Here is a 14,972-nt window from a genome sequence, read left to right as displayed (position 1 = left end):
CTGATTTTTAACAGATGTCTTTGACCTCTCAGTACCTGTTGAATTTTCTCAGCACTCATACACTCTACCAAAGCCTTTAATACAGTGTTGGAACAAGCAGCATGATTGTTCCTCTCTGTCTACTCTTTCTGACCTAAATTTGCTGAGTTCTGTGACATTTTTAAGTCCTCCTTCTTTACTAAATCTTTCATCCAGGCATAGGCTTTGAAGTCTAACATCTCCAGCTAATTTTGCACATAGAACTAGAAACATCTGCAAGTAACCTACCATAAAACCTTTTATTTATGACATTTCAGATAAAGATAAGTCTTCTGAATCAGCTAGAGAAAACATATTGAATTTTGAACTATATGTAGTTTTCATGACCAAAGAAATGGTTCAGCTGCTAGGAGGGGGGAAAAAAGCCTTGGAACAATAATATACACACAAACATCTCAATATTTCCAGTGAAGTAGAAGCTAGTCATAATTTAATGAATGGAAGGACTCATCAAGTTTCTTTAGCAGTAAACTGAAAGGTTTCCATTGATTTCAGTGAGAACCATAGGAAGCCAAACCTAGAATTGCTGCTTATTTCTCACGTAGGCACACAGAATATGTACGCACCCTGTGCAAAAGGGTTCTGGCCTTCAGGATGCTCAGATGTGGCCACTGAAGGGGAGGAAACCCACTACAGAACAGCACTGGAGCAACACGCAGCAGCTCAGACTGCTTGATTCGCTGGCCGGTGCGACAGGGGGAAATGGCCAGAGCGGATCAGGAAGGGACACGGACAGGCACTCCAAGTACACATCTTCCTAGCAAAAACAAGAAGCAGTCTTCTTGAACAGGAACTATGTAAGAAGGTAGGGAACAAAGTAGTATTTGTCAGTATTCAAATATTCTGCACATGCGAGAAACAAGTAATAGTTTTTAAAAGATGCATGCAAATGAACTTTCAAATTATGCTTTTCATTTTACTGCAACATCTTCATAAGCTACTACTTATTCTAAAAGAAACATTAAAAAAAAAAAAAAAGGACTCCAACATCTATGACATGCAGCAGTTGCCACATGCTCCCCTTTCAGCACGCATATGCAATCAAGTCAAACAAGTTCTCGGCACGATACTTTTGACTCTTTGAATTCCAAAACCAGATCTTCAGGAATTGTGCTTCAAAGGCATCATTTTACCAACAGAGAGGGGAAAAAAAAGCGCTTCACAGGTCTAGGACACAAAAATGTACAGTTCTGTGGACCTATTCACTGATTAGGCTCTTTTTACATTTTTATACCACTATCTTTCCTTGTAACCTAACCTGCCATGTCACCTCTTCTAAGGTGACAGTTATGGCACAAAAATGATTAGCTGCTTCCTCCATCTGTGTCTGAGCTGGCCTGCAACACTGTGCAAATGAGCAATGTTTCTCTCCAAGAGATTCACTGTATCATGTACAGAAGCACAAGAAATCTCCACTCTCCTCAGGGAGCAGAGCCACAAACCAGTGTCTAATACAGCAGCTCTCACATTCTGCTGCTGGGTCAGCGGGCCCAGATGCTCTGTGATGTCCCATCTAGCTGCCAGCAGTTATCCATAGGGACAACTTGTCCCCAGTCCTTATTCAAGCTTCCATTTCACTGAACACAATCTCATCTACTGCACATGACACAGCAGAGCCTTCCGAAACAGAGTTGGGGAAAAAGGCAAATTTGAAAACATTTCCTATTCTTGCTCCAGTATTCATTTTCACTCTAATGCTTTGAGATTCTTGGTGATACCTCAGTGAGCTGTAAGTTCCCTGGTCCAAAACTGAGGTCCCTACCACATCCTGTAATGTGGTGCACTTCATTTCCACCCAGGTGACCAGCTGAGTAAAATTCCCAGCCAAAACTGCAGCAGAGGTGGTAGGAATGGTTGAGAAAAGGTTGGGAAGTTCTCCCAGAAAGACCAGCTTCAGTTTGTCCCTCAGCCTCAAACTCACATATCTCAGCTATCAAAGTGACACCCTCAAGACCCTATTATGAAGTAGGTGCTGAAGATCTGCCCCTGTGAGAGGAATAATTCCAGGGAGCACAAGCAAAAGAAGAAGAATTATAGCCCAGTACAAGGATGGTTGAGCTGGAAAGAGAGGGCATCTCAGTCCGTGACTATAGGACTGTTTATGTTAAATATTGTAAATATTATATGGGAGAAAATTCATAATAGTTTTTTTCAAACCAGAGGCTGACACCCAAGAATCCATTCTGCAAAGGGCAAGTCACATAAGCCCACAAAGAGGTACCTTAACCTCCCAAAAGAGGTGAAATCTCAGAGGCAATCCCTCTTCATTACAGAAAGACCAGCTAGGGATATTTTGAGGTTCCAACTGTATCTCCAAGCACAGATCGCCACATGGGCCTAGCCTAACGCAATTGTCAAATTAAAAATAGTTTAAGTGATGATTGCTTCTTTCACACGTACATGACCATCTGTTTACCACATGCATTTTTTTGCCTTGTCACACATTTAGACTGTGTATCCTTTGGGAAAGCGAGTGTATTTCGATGTTTCATTCTGCACAATATGGTCCTAAATACAATTCCAGGCTTTAGAAGCCCCTAGAGCACAAACCAGTATAATACATCGGATTAACAGTTTTAAAAGACAGGAAATATGAACTTCAGTAACTGAAACAACAGACAGTGATGTAGGTTTTGAAAGAACAGATGTAGGGAATAAGCTTGGCTGAGGAGGAAATGAGTGTTTTTATGCTACAAACTCTATTTGTTTTTCTCTTGTGCAAACTGGCTAATGATTGTGCGAGTTTTACCCTTTGCTCCACTCTTCCTTTTAATCTACTAAAATAAAACAAACGTTTTGTATGGTAAATAATGGGGGTAGGGAAACGCTCTATGACCTACTGCTCTGAGTGGTGAGGAACAGGCAGAAGGAATGCATTATTTCCTCTTAAATTTCTAATAAATATTTAAAATCAATTGTGATGGGTTTAACAACAAAAAGGACGTGTTCAGATCACCTCTAAGCAGCTCTCCATGCGCACACTACGGCACTCTGCCACGGTGTTGAGGGACTTAGAGAGCCCCATCTTTACTGGAACTATCAGCACCCTCAGCACCCAGCAAAACCAGCCCTTGAGCAACTCACGCAAGCAGCCTTGGACACCAGAGCCCATTTCCTGAGGGAGGGAGGGAAAACAGGGTAAAAGGATGAGGGGAAAGAGGGGCAGTACTAGAGATGGGCTGGTGTCCGAGAACCCAGCACCAGCAGGGACGGGGAAGAGCTTGTTCTGCTCATAAAGGCAGGACCCAGCAGATCCTGGGCTGGGAAACACATCCCTTCCTTTAACGGCGTGCCAGAGGGAGAGGAAAGCTGCCAGCTGGGAAGAGAAGGGGCAAGAGCTATGGGCAGCAGTCAGCAAGGGACTTGGCACGCGGAGTGACGCTGCCACATGGTAAGTAAGGGTACGCGGAGGACCTGGCTGACCTTAGCGGGCTGCAAAGCAGGACGTTTCGAGGAGGAGCTAACAGGACTTAGCATAACTAGGAATATTATTACGCTTTGTAAAAGACCAACTTAGACAATAACCAATGGTTACAACCAAAAACAAAGTGCCTTTTGCAAAACTGATAGCATCTACTTTTCATTACCTTCTCCTTGTGCCAACACACCTGCAAATCACAAATGCAGGTGTGTTTAAGCCATGCTGGCAAGGCTCGGCCTTCCTTGCACTGACATCTGGCTGCCACTGCAACTTCGTTTGGGGCAAAACAGCCACATGAAATAGGGGAAAGGGTCAAGGAGGGGACAGAAATACCATGCGGACCTGATAAAATGTGTAACTAAATGCCTTGAGGGGGAGCAGCTGTAAGGAAGGGGAACAGTTTCGGATGTCAAATGTTTCCTCTTCCAGCTAAGGTTATTTGCACTAGCATGGACCATAGTAATATTTAACAGAGTTTTCTGATATGTATATAAGCTAATTAGCACACAGCTTTCTAATACCAACGCAGGCCAAATCTGACCTTTCTCAGCTCTATGAACAGGAACATAAGCAGCTACACGCAGTGCCCCGAGCACCGCGGCGCTCGGAGCGGTTCCCGCTCAGGCTGGCGCTGGGCACCGCGCGGGCAGGATGCTCCTCCCCAGCCGGCACAGCCCCTGCACAGCAGATACCTCCCACCTAGGAGACGGCCTTCTCTCTTGGAGGCTGTCATGCATTATCCAAGGACATAACCCTCAGCTCGCACTATTTCGGTTATACAATAATCGATGTCTACTACCGATATTGAGAATCTGGAACATAGAAGACAGCAAGTGCACATCTTTGTCAATTATTATTATCAACAACTTCCTGGATGAACAACACATGTGAACATTTTCAGACACCACCTCACAAACACGTTAAAATCAGGCATTTGGCTTGGAATTTCTTGGAAAGGTCAGGGTACACTAGCTACAAACAGTGCCATGCAAACATCCCTTGATTTGTACTCCCCTGTTGTGCCACCTGCACAGCTTTGCTTTTTTATCACCTTACTGGAGTAAAAGTGTTTTGTGACATCAGAGCTACTTCCATAGTAGTAATGGTATCACTATAGGCCAGAGCACTAAGCAACAATAATTTATGAAGCCGTAACAGAGGTAGTCCTATAAATTTTCAAACAAAAAGCAAGGCACAGTTCTCAGGCATAAGAATATTCATTTTTTAAAATCTGCCCTGGTTAAAACTCATTTTTTCCCTTTAAAAAAAAATATAAAAGTACCATGAGTCCCATGAATCTAAATTGTTTTAATGACTTTTGGAGTAATCATAAATACCACCTCTAAGCCCCTACACACCAAAACAACCCCAAACTTCAGGCTTTGAATAGCATACAAAACACATCAAATTCTCTCCTTGCTGAAACAACCGGCCATTGCCCATGCACAGAGTCTAACCAGTCCTAGTTGTGCAATGTCAGAAAGGCCCAAAGACTCAGTCCGCTGCCGCGAACAACCTAAAGCCTATGGGCTTGATCCAGCATGGCGAGGGAGAAGAGGAGAGAGAGGCAGGGAAAGACACGACTGCATTATGGAGGAGTTGGGAATAACCTTCTGCCTGCAGTAGAGCTTCCAGGGTGAGGATGAACATGGGAGCATTCAGAGGAAACCTGAGGGAATCGATGTGGGGGCCGGTCAGAGACTTGAAAAGGTCCTTAAAGCACAGGTGAAGGGGATAACTTTGGATGACAGCAGGTCATATTTTCAGGGAGTATATGCTATGTCATTTAACACTACTCAGATTTTAAAAACATTTTACTCAGAAAAATTATTAATAAAAAATGGTCTTAAGGTATGCAATCAAATAATTGTCAGAAAACGATGGGATTTTGGCAGACATAAGCCATAAAGGATACTTTGTATTATTAGAAAAAAAAGGAAAAATATCAATGATGGAATTATGAATGTCTTCTTGCAAAAGCAAAGATTGCATTTTTGATGATACTTCTTTGGAAAGCTCTCATCATCGTGCAGTGCTGTAACTGTGCAGTGATATAACTGTGCAGTCTCTCATACTGCACAACTTCCCTTTTAATTCTAACACAGAATCATCTTCAAAAACACACATAGATTCTTACAAACAGGTGAAGACAGTGTAAGAGGGGGTATCTGCAGTTATGCAGTGATGATTGCTGTCTGTGAAGGTCAGGAGGTCTGATGTGAAAACGAGCAAGCAGAGTCAAAGAGGCAATGGGAGTCAAAGAGCTGGGGTTCAGCTCCCGCAAGGCACCCCAGCTTTGCGGGTGAGGTAAATGGAAGAAGGAGATTTGAGGGGGAGAAGTAAGGAAGGGAAGGATGGGCAGCCACAGCCTTGGCAATAACCTTGTAATAGACCTTAAGCAGGTCTAAACAAAGAGCCAAGTTAATTAAACCACTGAAAAAAACAGACAAAAAAACCCTGAGGCAGGTTTTTACTGTTTCTGTAAGAGAGTACATCATCATATTTTCTCAAGTTAGTTGATTTATTTTAGATTATATATGATGGCTCACTTGCTCCCTAAGGCCCTATTTTGAGAAATTCCCAGACTAAAAACCCATTAGGAAAAATGAAGTACCTAGATTTCAGTCCAGCTTCAAAAGAATCAGTCTTAACGCAGAGTTAAACACAGACCAGTTATCGGTTGTTGCCTCCATAACAATTATGCTCAGACAAGGGTTGCCAAAGAATCCAGAGAATCGCTGAAAAAGGTCTGATATTCTACCCGGTAACATCTTTCACAGTTGTGTGGCTGTCACCTCTATGCTAAATTTGACTGTTCTAGGAAAACTGGAGCACAGCTTTCAGACACAGTAGTACAGATGATCTGCAATTGTGTGAGAAAGAAACGTGTGTCAGAAGACACTGATCCATGAGCTCCACAGCCCTCCATTGGTGGCTATCGGTCTCCACGACAGATTAGCAGGATGGATGCTGGACTCAGGAACTTGTTCCTCTCTCCCTTTGCCAGGGGAAGGAAGGGAGTCATTACCTGCAGGCTCAGCACAGCTAGTAGGGTATTTCTTGCTTTGCATGCAGAAATAGCAAGTTCTGAAGAGCTCTTGGTCTCTGAGGCCTTTTATGGATGAGACTCACCCAACAGCAGTGATTGGTCTATACGCTCTATGGCTAACTAAGCTACATCATCTCCTTTGTTTCCCTTTTCCCTATTCTCCCTCCCTCCGTCTGCCACAGGTTGTGTTTTTCCACTGCATGTTTAATACTTCTCTACTTTTCTAATTTTGGTTCTCCTCAGCTCTACCATCTGCCTCACAGTCCTCCCACATTTCCTTCACGTTACCTGCCGTGCAGACTGATGCCGGCTCTGCCTCCAGCCCTCGCCCCTCGCTGCGCTGCCCTCCCCCTGCCTGGGAACACCTCTGACCACAGCAGATGCTGAGGATGGCCATGGAAAACTCCGAGAGCTGCGAGTGCCTCCCAGCAGGAAAAGCCTGCCAATCACAAGAGCTGTTGAAGGTTATTCCCCAAATAACCCCAAATTCTTTATATGCTGTCCTTAGGTATTCCTCTGCAGACACTTTTTGCTTCCCACGCTTGCTTCTGTGACTGTCTCCTAGCTGGTTCGGATTTGGCACCTGCCTGAGACCTGGGTCTGAAGAACACCCAAGCAGACTGGGTTAGAAGCGAGGCAAACAGCGTCCATTCTGCAGAGAGAAGGACCAGCGTCCGCACGGAGCCAAAAGGGTCCAGCCTGGGACCCTGTGCACACGCGGACTCCACCGAGGAGGCTGCAACACAGCGACTGACAGGGCACCAGCTTGTCCAAAAGGGGCCTCTACTAAAAAAGAAACTATCAGGAAGAGGTTACCAGAGCCCGCTAGGAGAGGCAGCATTCAGGCTTGGCAGCCCAGGCAGCATATGTATAAATAGAGGAAAAGTAAAGAGGAAAAGACTGTACTTTGTAATCTAGAGTGGGAAAGGATGGATGAGAGAGAAAAAACAGAGAAACAGCAGCAGCTTGGAAAGCACCAGCTTTGGATGAGAGCATAGGGGAGATGGAAATCAAGCAGTTTTTGTTTTATTTTTAAATGACTCTGACCAGAAGTCCCAGACAGGATTAACCAAGTTGGGATTTACTGGAAGTAACATATAAATATGTCATTATGTCACCCCCTCACCTTTCTGCTTCTACTCTGGGTGGACAGGCAGGAAGGGCATAGAATTCAAGACCGAATAGAAGCCAACAAAACAAAACACAATGAGCAGCCCTTCCCTGTTTTCACACAACTTTCAAGAGTGTCAGGAAATGCTCTCAAACCATTTTTGCTCAACTGGAATACACTCGCCTACTTGTAACATTGCCTTTCGTCTGCCTTCTGTTCAGCCAAAATACAGCTGCACTTTCAATGGACAAGCTAGGGTCAGCCATGCTGTGTTTTTTTCCAGACCTGTTAATGTAAAGTAGCCCTCAAAGCACAGGGTGGCTTTTAATGTAGGTTTACATTTTAGAGCCAGCCACTACACACGCTTGCTGTTCTCAGCAAGGTCTCACACTCCAAGAAAAGTCCCATTCCAGACTCTTACCAGGTGCCAACTTGAAAACATTCAACAAGGGACCTGACTTCCCAGCCTCCCCACTTCCCACATTTATTTTGCTGAGGACATTGTTGCTCTGCTCTCTGCAGATTAAATCCACTTGCCACCACCTTAAAAAACATAGGGCATTTTTTCCAATTGATTATAAAATAGATGGTCTTCCACATCTTTTTTCTTTCGAAGGAAGAAAGAGTCACTCCTTTGTAATATCAGATCTTAGTGATCTCTGCAAACACTCATTCTAAAGGATTACAAGGAAATTATAGACCACCATTCGCATTATCAACTAAAGGCTTGCTGAAGAGGCTGAGGGAACTATACACACACTTGAGTCTCTTCCATCTCCATCAAAGCTAAATATTTTAGCTGATGCAAACACTGACAGCAAATGTGCAAACCCCAAGGCTCTCCTCTCTCATGCTCCAAGAATCTGATTTTGTAGGAACTGCTACAGGTTCAGCCTTACAGACACACTTCGGAGAGTTGGTGGCTACTCTAAATTGAAAAGCCAGAGTTCAAAACTGAGCATTTTAAACCCAGGCCTCCCACATTCCTCCTTCCTGACAACACCATTTCCTGCTAACACTCCAAATTCATGTCCAGAAAAACAAAAATCTGTACTCTGAATTTTAGTAGAGCTTTAGTACTAGGTGCTACAGTTATGTCCACAATTAAGTGCTATGTAATAACTAATGACAGAAATGTACAGGCTACAGGAATTTCATGACTAAGAAAGAATAATGCCAAGGTTTAGCCGCAGTTGAGCTGAATTTGAAGGATCTAAACATGAAGGTCAAGCATTTTACTGCTACATTAGACAGGCAGACTGTATTTCGGAAATAAAATGGCGCTTTGCAGAACACTTTGGGGCTAAGTGTTGATAACCTGAAAATATCTAGACAATTTAGCAGCATAGCATATTTAATAGAATAAAAGTTTTTATAACAAAGGCAGAAAAAAAAACTGAACAAAGAATGCAACATCTTGCTCTTCCCAACTTCAGTCTTGGATAACATCACTATCCATTTTTTCAATGCTCCAAAAACCCATTTCCCCCCTCTCTCTCTCTCTCTCCTTTTTTCTTTTTTTTTTCTCTCAAATGAGCCTGCATAGCATACGCTTGCTTCAGACTTCAGGGAGGAATTTATTAATACTACTTGTTTTTTTTTTATGGAACTACAAAAATCAAGCATTGGCAAGCAAGAATTATCGTAGCTTAACTAGTCCTCTAAAGGAAACTGAACCTAAACTAGATTACACTACCTTTCCATGAAGTAAGGTCTCAGAAGAACAGTTACTGTGGCTCGTCTAACGGATGGTAACTTGTTAACCATGAGCACTTGGAGGCTCAACCAGTTAACCCAATGGTCACTTTTTAGCATTTTTTTTTGCTCTGTCTACAGTGTAAAACCAAATTTATGGCAAAACTAAAGATGTCAGTTAGACCCAAACAGTGTCCATACAGGACTCATCTCAACTGTTTGCTTCAAATCAGGCAATCTAAAGAAGGGCTATGGCTAATTTAGCCTTCAAAAAGATTACAAATTCCTCTCTGTCTGAGAAGAAAGACAAGGAGCTCAAATCTCCCACCTGGGCAAACGTGTCCATATTACAGAGAAACTGCACAGAAGAAATGTCAGCATATGTAGTCACTTCAACCAGCTATTACTGCATAACCTGCAGAAGAAAACGCCTGTATGAAAACTTCTGCTATCATAGAAGTTTTCCTAGGTTAATAACAGTAAAACAAAAAGCAGAGGTACAAAGGGAGAAAGCATTTTGAGAAGAGAGGGAGGGAAGACCCCCGTCCAGAGAGGAAGCCGAGCAGCTGCCCGAGCGGCCTTGGTGACAGGCGCCAGGCTCCAGCACGTGGCCGCTCCTCAGGGCCGTTCCAGCCCCAGAGCAGCTCGGGTGCAGACAGGGACACAGAGCAGAGCCATTGGCAGCTACTCCCTGCCTAGGGGCAGCTGCTGAAGGGCTCCAGGCCCCTTTAGAGGCTCTGCAGCTGAGGAGACCTGACATCAGGCATTATGTTCAGGGCTGACATCAGAGGAGGTCAGATTTAGAAGGAAAAAAAGTGGGATAATGGGTCTGGATTGCATAGAGCTCTGACTGTAATTTCTGCTAGCACAAGTAGCATGCAGTTCGGGCCACACCTGGTAAGAATAAATCAGTACTATTCTCCTTCAGTGTTTCATGAATAATCACTCTAGTAAATACCCTGACCTTGCATCATCTGTTGCTGTCTTACTACGAAGGGAGCTGCTGTCCTGAGGCAAAGACAAAGAACATATTGAGAAAGAGAGGTCTGAATAACAAGTGTAAGATTTACCATTACCATGAGCCAGGACAGCCCCAGCCCATAAAATTAAGAATGTTGTTGAGGATTTGGGAGGTTCAGAGCTGTCTTCACTTTAGGTTCAGAAAATAAAAGTTCTCAAGGGCCCAAATTAGCAAATTATTCCTGCTTATAATAAAAGACTTCACTGTTATGAGCCATATGACAGGTGGTGCTCAGCCCCTTCCTACATCAGGCAACCTTGCAGTTTATAGGCATGCAGTAAAAAGCAGCATTTTGATAACTCCAAACTTTGAAAAATTTACTCCAATAAAACACAGGTGCCACCCCTGCACTGTGCATAGTGAAGTACCAATCTGGCAATATGTCTGTGCCCTTACAGAGAGGTAAGGGATATCTACGAGCAATGTCACTGCTGTTAGCTGCCACAAAGCCAACTAGCCGTGGGCAAGAGTTATTAGCAAAGAATAGCTCTTGAAAACACTACATATGTGGTTCCTCCCCTCATTTAAGAAGGTCACAGAAGTGGGTAAGACCCAAAGAAGGGTCCATGACAAGGACCATCCCCAAGGTAACATTTAATAAAACCAGGATTCCTCGGGCTGAAAACCGTAACTGAAGGGGGATTGCAGGACCTGTAATACAGTGGCAATAGAAAGAAATGCTCCTTCCCCCTTCTAGCACAAAAACCAGAAGGCATCGAATACTGCTAGTGGGAAACAGGATCATATCAAACAAAAAGAGGTGGTTCCTGGCACACGGAAAGGCTGGGCTGGAAACTCCTCACTTAGGATGTTACAGATGCTAATAGTTTAAGTGAGTTTGGAAAACAAGTGGTCAAATTCATGAAAGAGAAGTCCAGGATACCAAATACAGAAACACTGCTCCTGTGTTTTGACTTAGGATACTCCAAGCCACAAAGTTGCTGGAGGTTAGGAAAATACTGTGGGGAAACACCGCTAGATGCTTAAGACCTTAACTTCTTCCCGAGTTGTCATCTAAAGGCTGTTGTTTATGGAAGATAGGAACTTCGGGAGGCCTTCAACCGTACTGCACTAGATCACTCCTGTGTAGGCATCTCTTTTTAACCAATAAAACCCTAAACATGAGCATCATTTTCAATGCAATTGCCCATGCATTAATTTCATAATGCTTCACTCATTTCCCCTCTCCCTTGCTTTCCCTCTCTCTCTTTTCAGATTAAAGAAAATCCAGATGGGGTGCAGGTGCTGCAAAATGATACAAAGGTACAACAGAACAAAAAAAATGCTTAGTCAAAAAAAGTACTAAAATATACATCTTTGCTCCTCTATATTTGTTACTTAAATTAAGACTATTTATCAACTTTGAATTAACCCAAATTTACTATTTTTTGTAAATCATGTCAGAGCACAGGTATTCTGATTTCCTATGAACATTCTTTTGATTTACTGTAATCAAGGGTCTTCTCTGTATTTCCCAACACACAGAAAGGTTGTGTGGCATTTAAAATTTATCTTTGCCACAGTGTTTTTCTGTTACTAGACTGAAACGAATAAACTTTGCCAGACCCTCTCTTTTCCCCTAAACATTCAAAGTGAGCTACGGATTCTTGCTGCCACAGCTTTTAAAGGTAGTTAATTGTGAGAAGGACTCCCACATCTAAAATCTCCCAGTAGAAGATTGCCAGTTCTAGGAAGACAACACTGCAGTCCCACTTGCTTATTGCTCCCTAACACATCTCTAAATTCGGTAAGGAAGCTGGAAAGGAAGCTGGTGATATGAAAGAGGAGAGAGAAAGAAGACAGACTTTGAAAGAAATAAGTCAAGGAAAAATTAGGGCGGGGGGAACAGAGCAAAATAAAATAAGGAAAGAAGGACAGAATTACGAAAAGAAATGGACAAAGAGACAAGGCTTGAGAGAAAAATACCAGGGAGGAAAGAGGAAAATATATATATATATTGGCAGTTACATGGGGACACATTAAATAAACAGTCTATATGATGACTACTCATTGGCTAATCTAACCTCAAGAGGAAATATAAAGCTGGAAACATGGAACAACTAGCTGACATCTCTGTGCTCCTGGTGAATCTCACTCCAAGGGTTAGTTACTGTCTCCCTGCAGGCTACAGCGCAGTTCATCACTGCATTCACATCACAGGACCCCAGGTAAAGCTTAGTGGCATGAGCTCCTCCAGATCACCAGCTTAAAAGTTAAAGATAATCCTTTTCTGTTTTCTACTAGTCAACAGCTGAATTAACATTTCCTTTATAAATTTTCCCCACACCAGCTACATTTTTGATCCAGAAGAGGCACAATCACCTGGATACATTCATGAGGCGAACAGCTACAAACAACACGGGCAAGACAGCAATAACTCCAAATTCAAACAGAGTGGTGAAATTGAAGAACACAAAAATGAACTCCAGAAGGATGAGCTAAAGAGAACAGAAAATAAAAGTCAGGTGAATAGTACAAAAGAAGCTCTCCGGAACCACAGAGGAAATGCTTTTCAGGAGGATGACCCCGAGAAGGGTGTTGCAAAGCTTCATGTTGCAGTCAACGGTGGCAACTCCTGCACTGGAGCTCACCCCGGGCCCAATCCCAACCCAATGAAGGAAACTGGCAAGCAGGGAGCCTCCAGCTCATCCGCAGAGTCTTCTGTGGCCACTGCAAGAGACTTCTACACCAAACCTGATGAGTCTGCTCAAAGCTTTGACCTAGAAGCAGGCAACCACAGTAAGTCACCCTGTGCAGAGCCAGACAGTGTTCAAGATGGAAACTCCTACGTAGCAGAGAAAAACACCTCTCTCATAGAAAGTGACATACTGGCGACACAAAATAATGCCATGCAATTGCCAGACACAGATTATCCCCAAAAGGACAGTCAAACCAGGAACTGTGTTGAAAAAGACACCCTTTCAGTCAATTATGCACAACCAGATCAAAACACGAGGCCTTCAGCAAAACAAGACCAGTACCCTTATTTAACTCTGCCTTTACATTTGAAGGAAAACAGTGCTGAACCTTTTAAAACTTATTCTGTGAGCGAGGACATTCCTGATGGTACCACTGCCAAAGCCCTTCCCTCAGCAGCACAGGCACCTACACACCCCGACCACGAAGCTACCAATGGAGAAACTGAGGAGGAAGACGCAGAAGTGGCGGCAGCTCTGGCTGCTCTGGAAGCTGCAACTGCAGGGGAAGATCTGGAAGATGATGATGAGTACTAGGGGAAGGGTTCTTTTAATACACTGATGGGTCTGATTCTGGATCTAAATGAATTCATGTGCTGTACACATGGACCACTGTTATGAACAGCACAAATAAAAGGAATTGGGACTCTGTCCCTTCAGCTGTTAAAATGTGGCCCTTTAATTTCTACTGCCTACGGTACAAATGAGCTCCCTTGGCTAATGGTAGAAATAAGGCCCTTCGTGGTGGGCATCCAGGAGGGTAAAGTATCATTTGTTTGCACAGGTTATTCTGCTGTGGGGCCACCTCACCTGGGCTCATACAAATATCTCCTTCAGGTCTGAGCCTCAGGAGGGTTCACTTCAGGTCCAAAAAGCTTCCATTATTTAAAACAGAAACCATATATCTAGAAACCACAGACTTTTGTGATTTTAGCATAAAGCTGATGCAAGAATGCAATAAAGAATGCAGGCTTGCATGATAACTTCATCTCTTCTCTTACATTTGCCCTGGACTTTTTTCTGAACCCCCAATAAACTTTTAGTTGATTAAAATGACAGAAGCATAACCCAGTTGAAAGTGGGCAATTTTCTGCAGGATAATAAGCTGAAACAGCTCCCAAAAATCACACATGCAGAGTCAGAGGCATTGAAGAGTTGGTCCAAAGTCAATTCTGCTGTATAGGAAGACTAAGTGTTGTGAAACTGCAGCCTGAAAACCTCTCGACTCTCCTGAGTTTCGCAGCACAGCTCACTTGCCTGAACAGTCCTGTTTGCAAACAGGCTCATAAGGTCCTGCACTAAATACATCCTGTTTATACAGTAAAGGTTGGTGGGGTTCCCTCTCTGACTTAATTGCAGTCTCTAAATTGAAATCAGGAAAGGGATTGTGCTTCCTAGTTGAGTTAAGCAAAAGACCTGAAAACCTCAAGTCTGTATGTTGGCATGTTTACTCCTTCTTCCATCTCCACACTATCATGTCATCCAAAAATGGAATGTAATGTCTGCAATAGAAAGTGCTTGAAATTTTATTTTGAAATTTTGTGGTTTCCAAGTCACTCAGAAACTCTTAACAAAACTATTTTAAACATATTAAAGATCATCAGGTGACTTTTATACTTTATGCATTTTCTGATTATGTAACAGTTGCATAAACAAAATTGTAAGATTTTCTTTTTTAGACATACAAAAAGCACCAACTGTATATTGCCAACATTAAATGCTAAACCCTAGTCTAATCAGTAACACAGTCTATCTAAAGATAAGAATATTAAGCCATGTGTAGATACTCAAAATATTTTTGTTTAACTACAGATTCCCCCTGCTCTTCCAGATACTACAAAGCCAATCAATAGTTCCACTTCTCAAAATGTTAATATGATCGTGATTTGAAAACTAAAGTTTTACTTTCAAGACAACTAAACACAGCTAAAGATCAAAGT

The 14,972-nt window shown here is 42.9% G+C and overlaps 1 protein-coding gene across 3 annotated transcripts in view; it reads left to right on the top strand.

Moving 5' to 3' along the window:
• Positions 1 to 13,701, top strand: part of PGCKA1 (PDCD10 and GCKIII kinases associated 1) — a 38,300-nt gene extending 24,599 nt beyond the window's left edge. For 2 of the 3 annotated variants that reach the window (XM_088524346.1, XM_010223252.2), the window contains 2 exons: positions 11,552 to 11,599; positions 12,627 to 13,701. In XM_088524346.1, the coding sequence (XP_088380472.1) occupies positions 11,568 to 11,599; positions 12,627 to 13,569 (975 nt within the window). In that variant the 5' untranslated portion in view covers positions 11,552 to 11,567 and the 3' untranslated portion in view covers positions 13,570 to 13,701. The remainder of the gene's footprint in view (positions 1 to 11,551; positions 11,600 to 12,626) is intronic. The other variant, XR_015913335.1, reaches the window with a different exon arrangement.
• Positions 13,702 to 14,972: the final 1,271 nt, after the last annotated feature.

The sequence above is a fragment of the Tinamus guttatus genome, unplaced genomic scaffold (assembly GCF_059628265.1).
Source record: "Tinamus guttatus ecotype Peru unplaced genomic scaffold, ASM5962826v1 Tinamus_guttatus_pri_ptg000210l, whole genome shotgun sequence".
Lineage (NCBI taxonomy): Eukaryota > Metazoa > Chordata > Aves > Tinamiformes > Tinamidae > Tinamus > Tinamus guttatus.
This window is presented reverse-complemented; position numbering and strand designations above follow the sequence as displayed.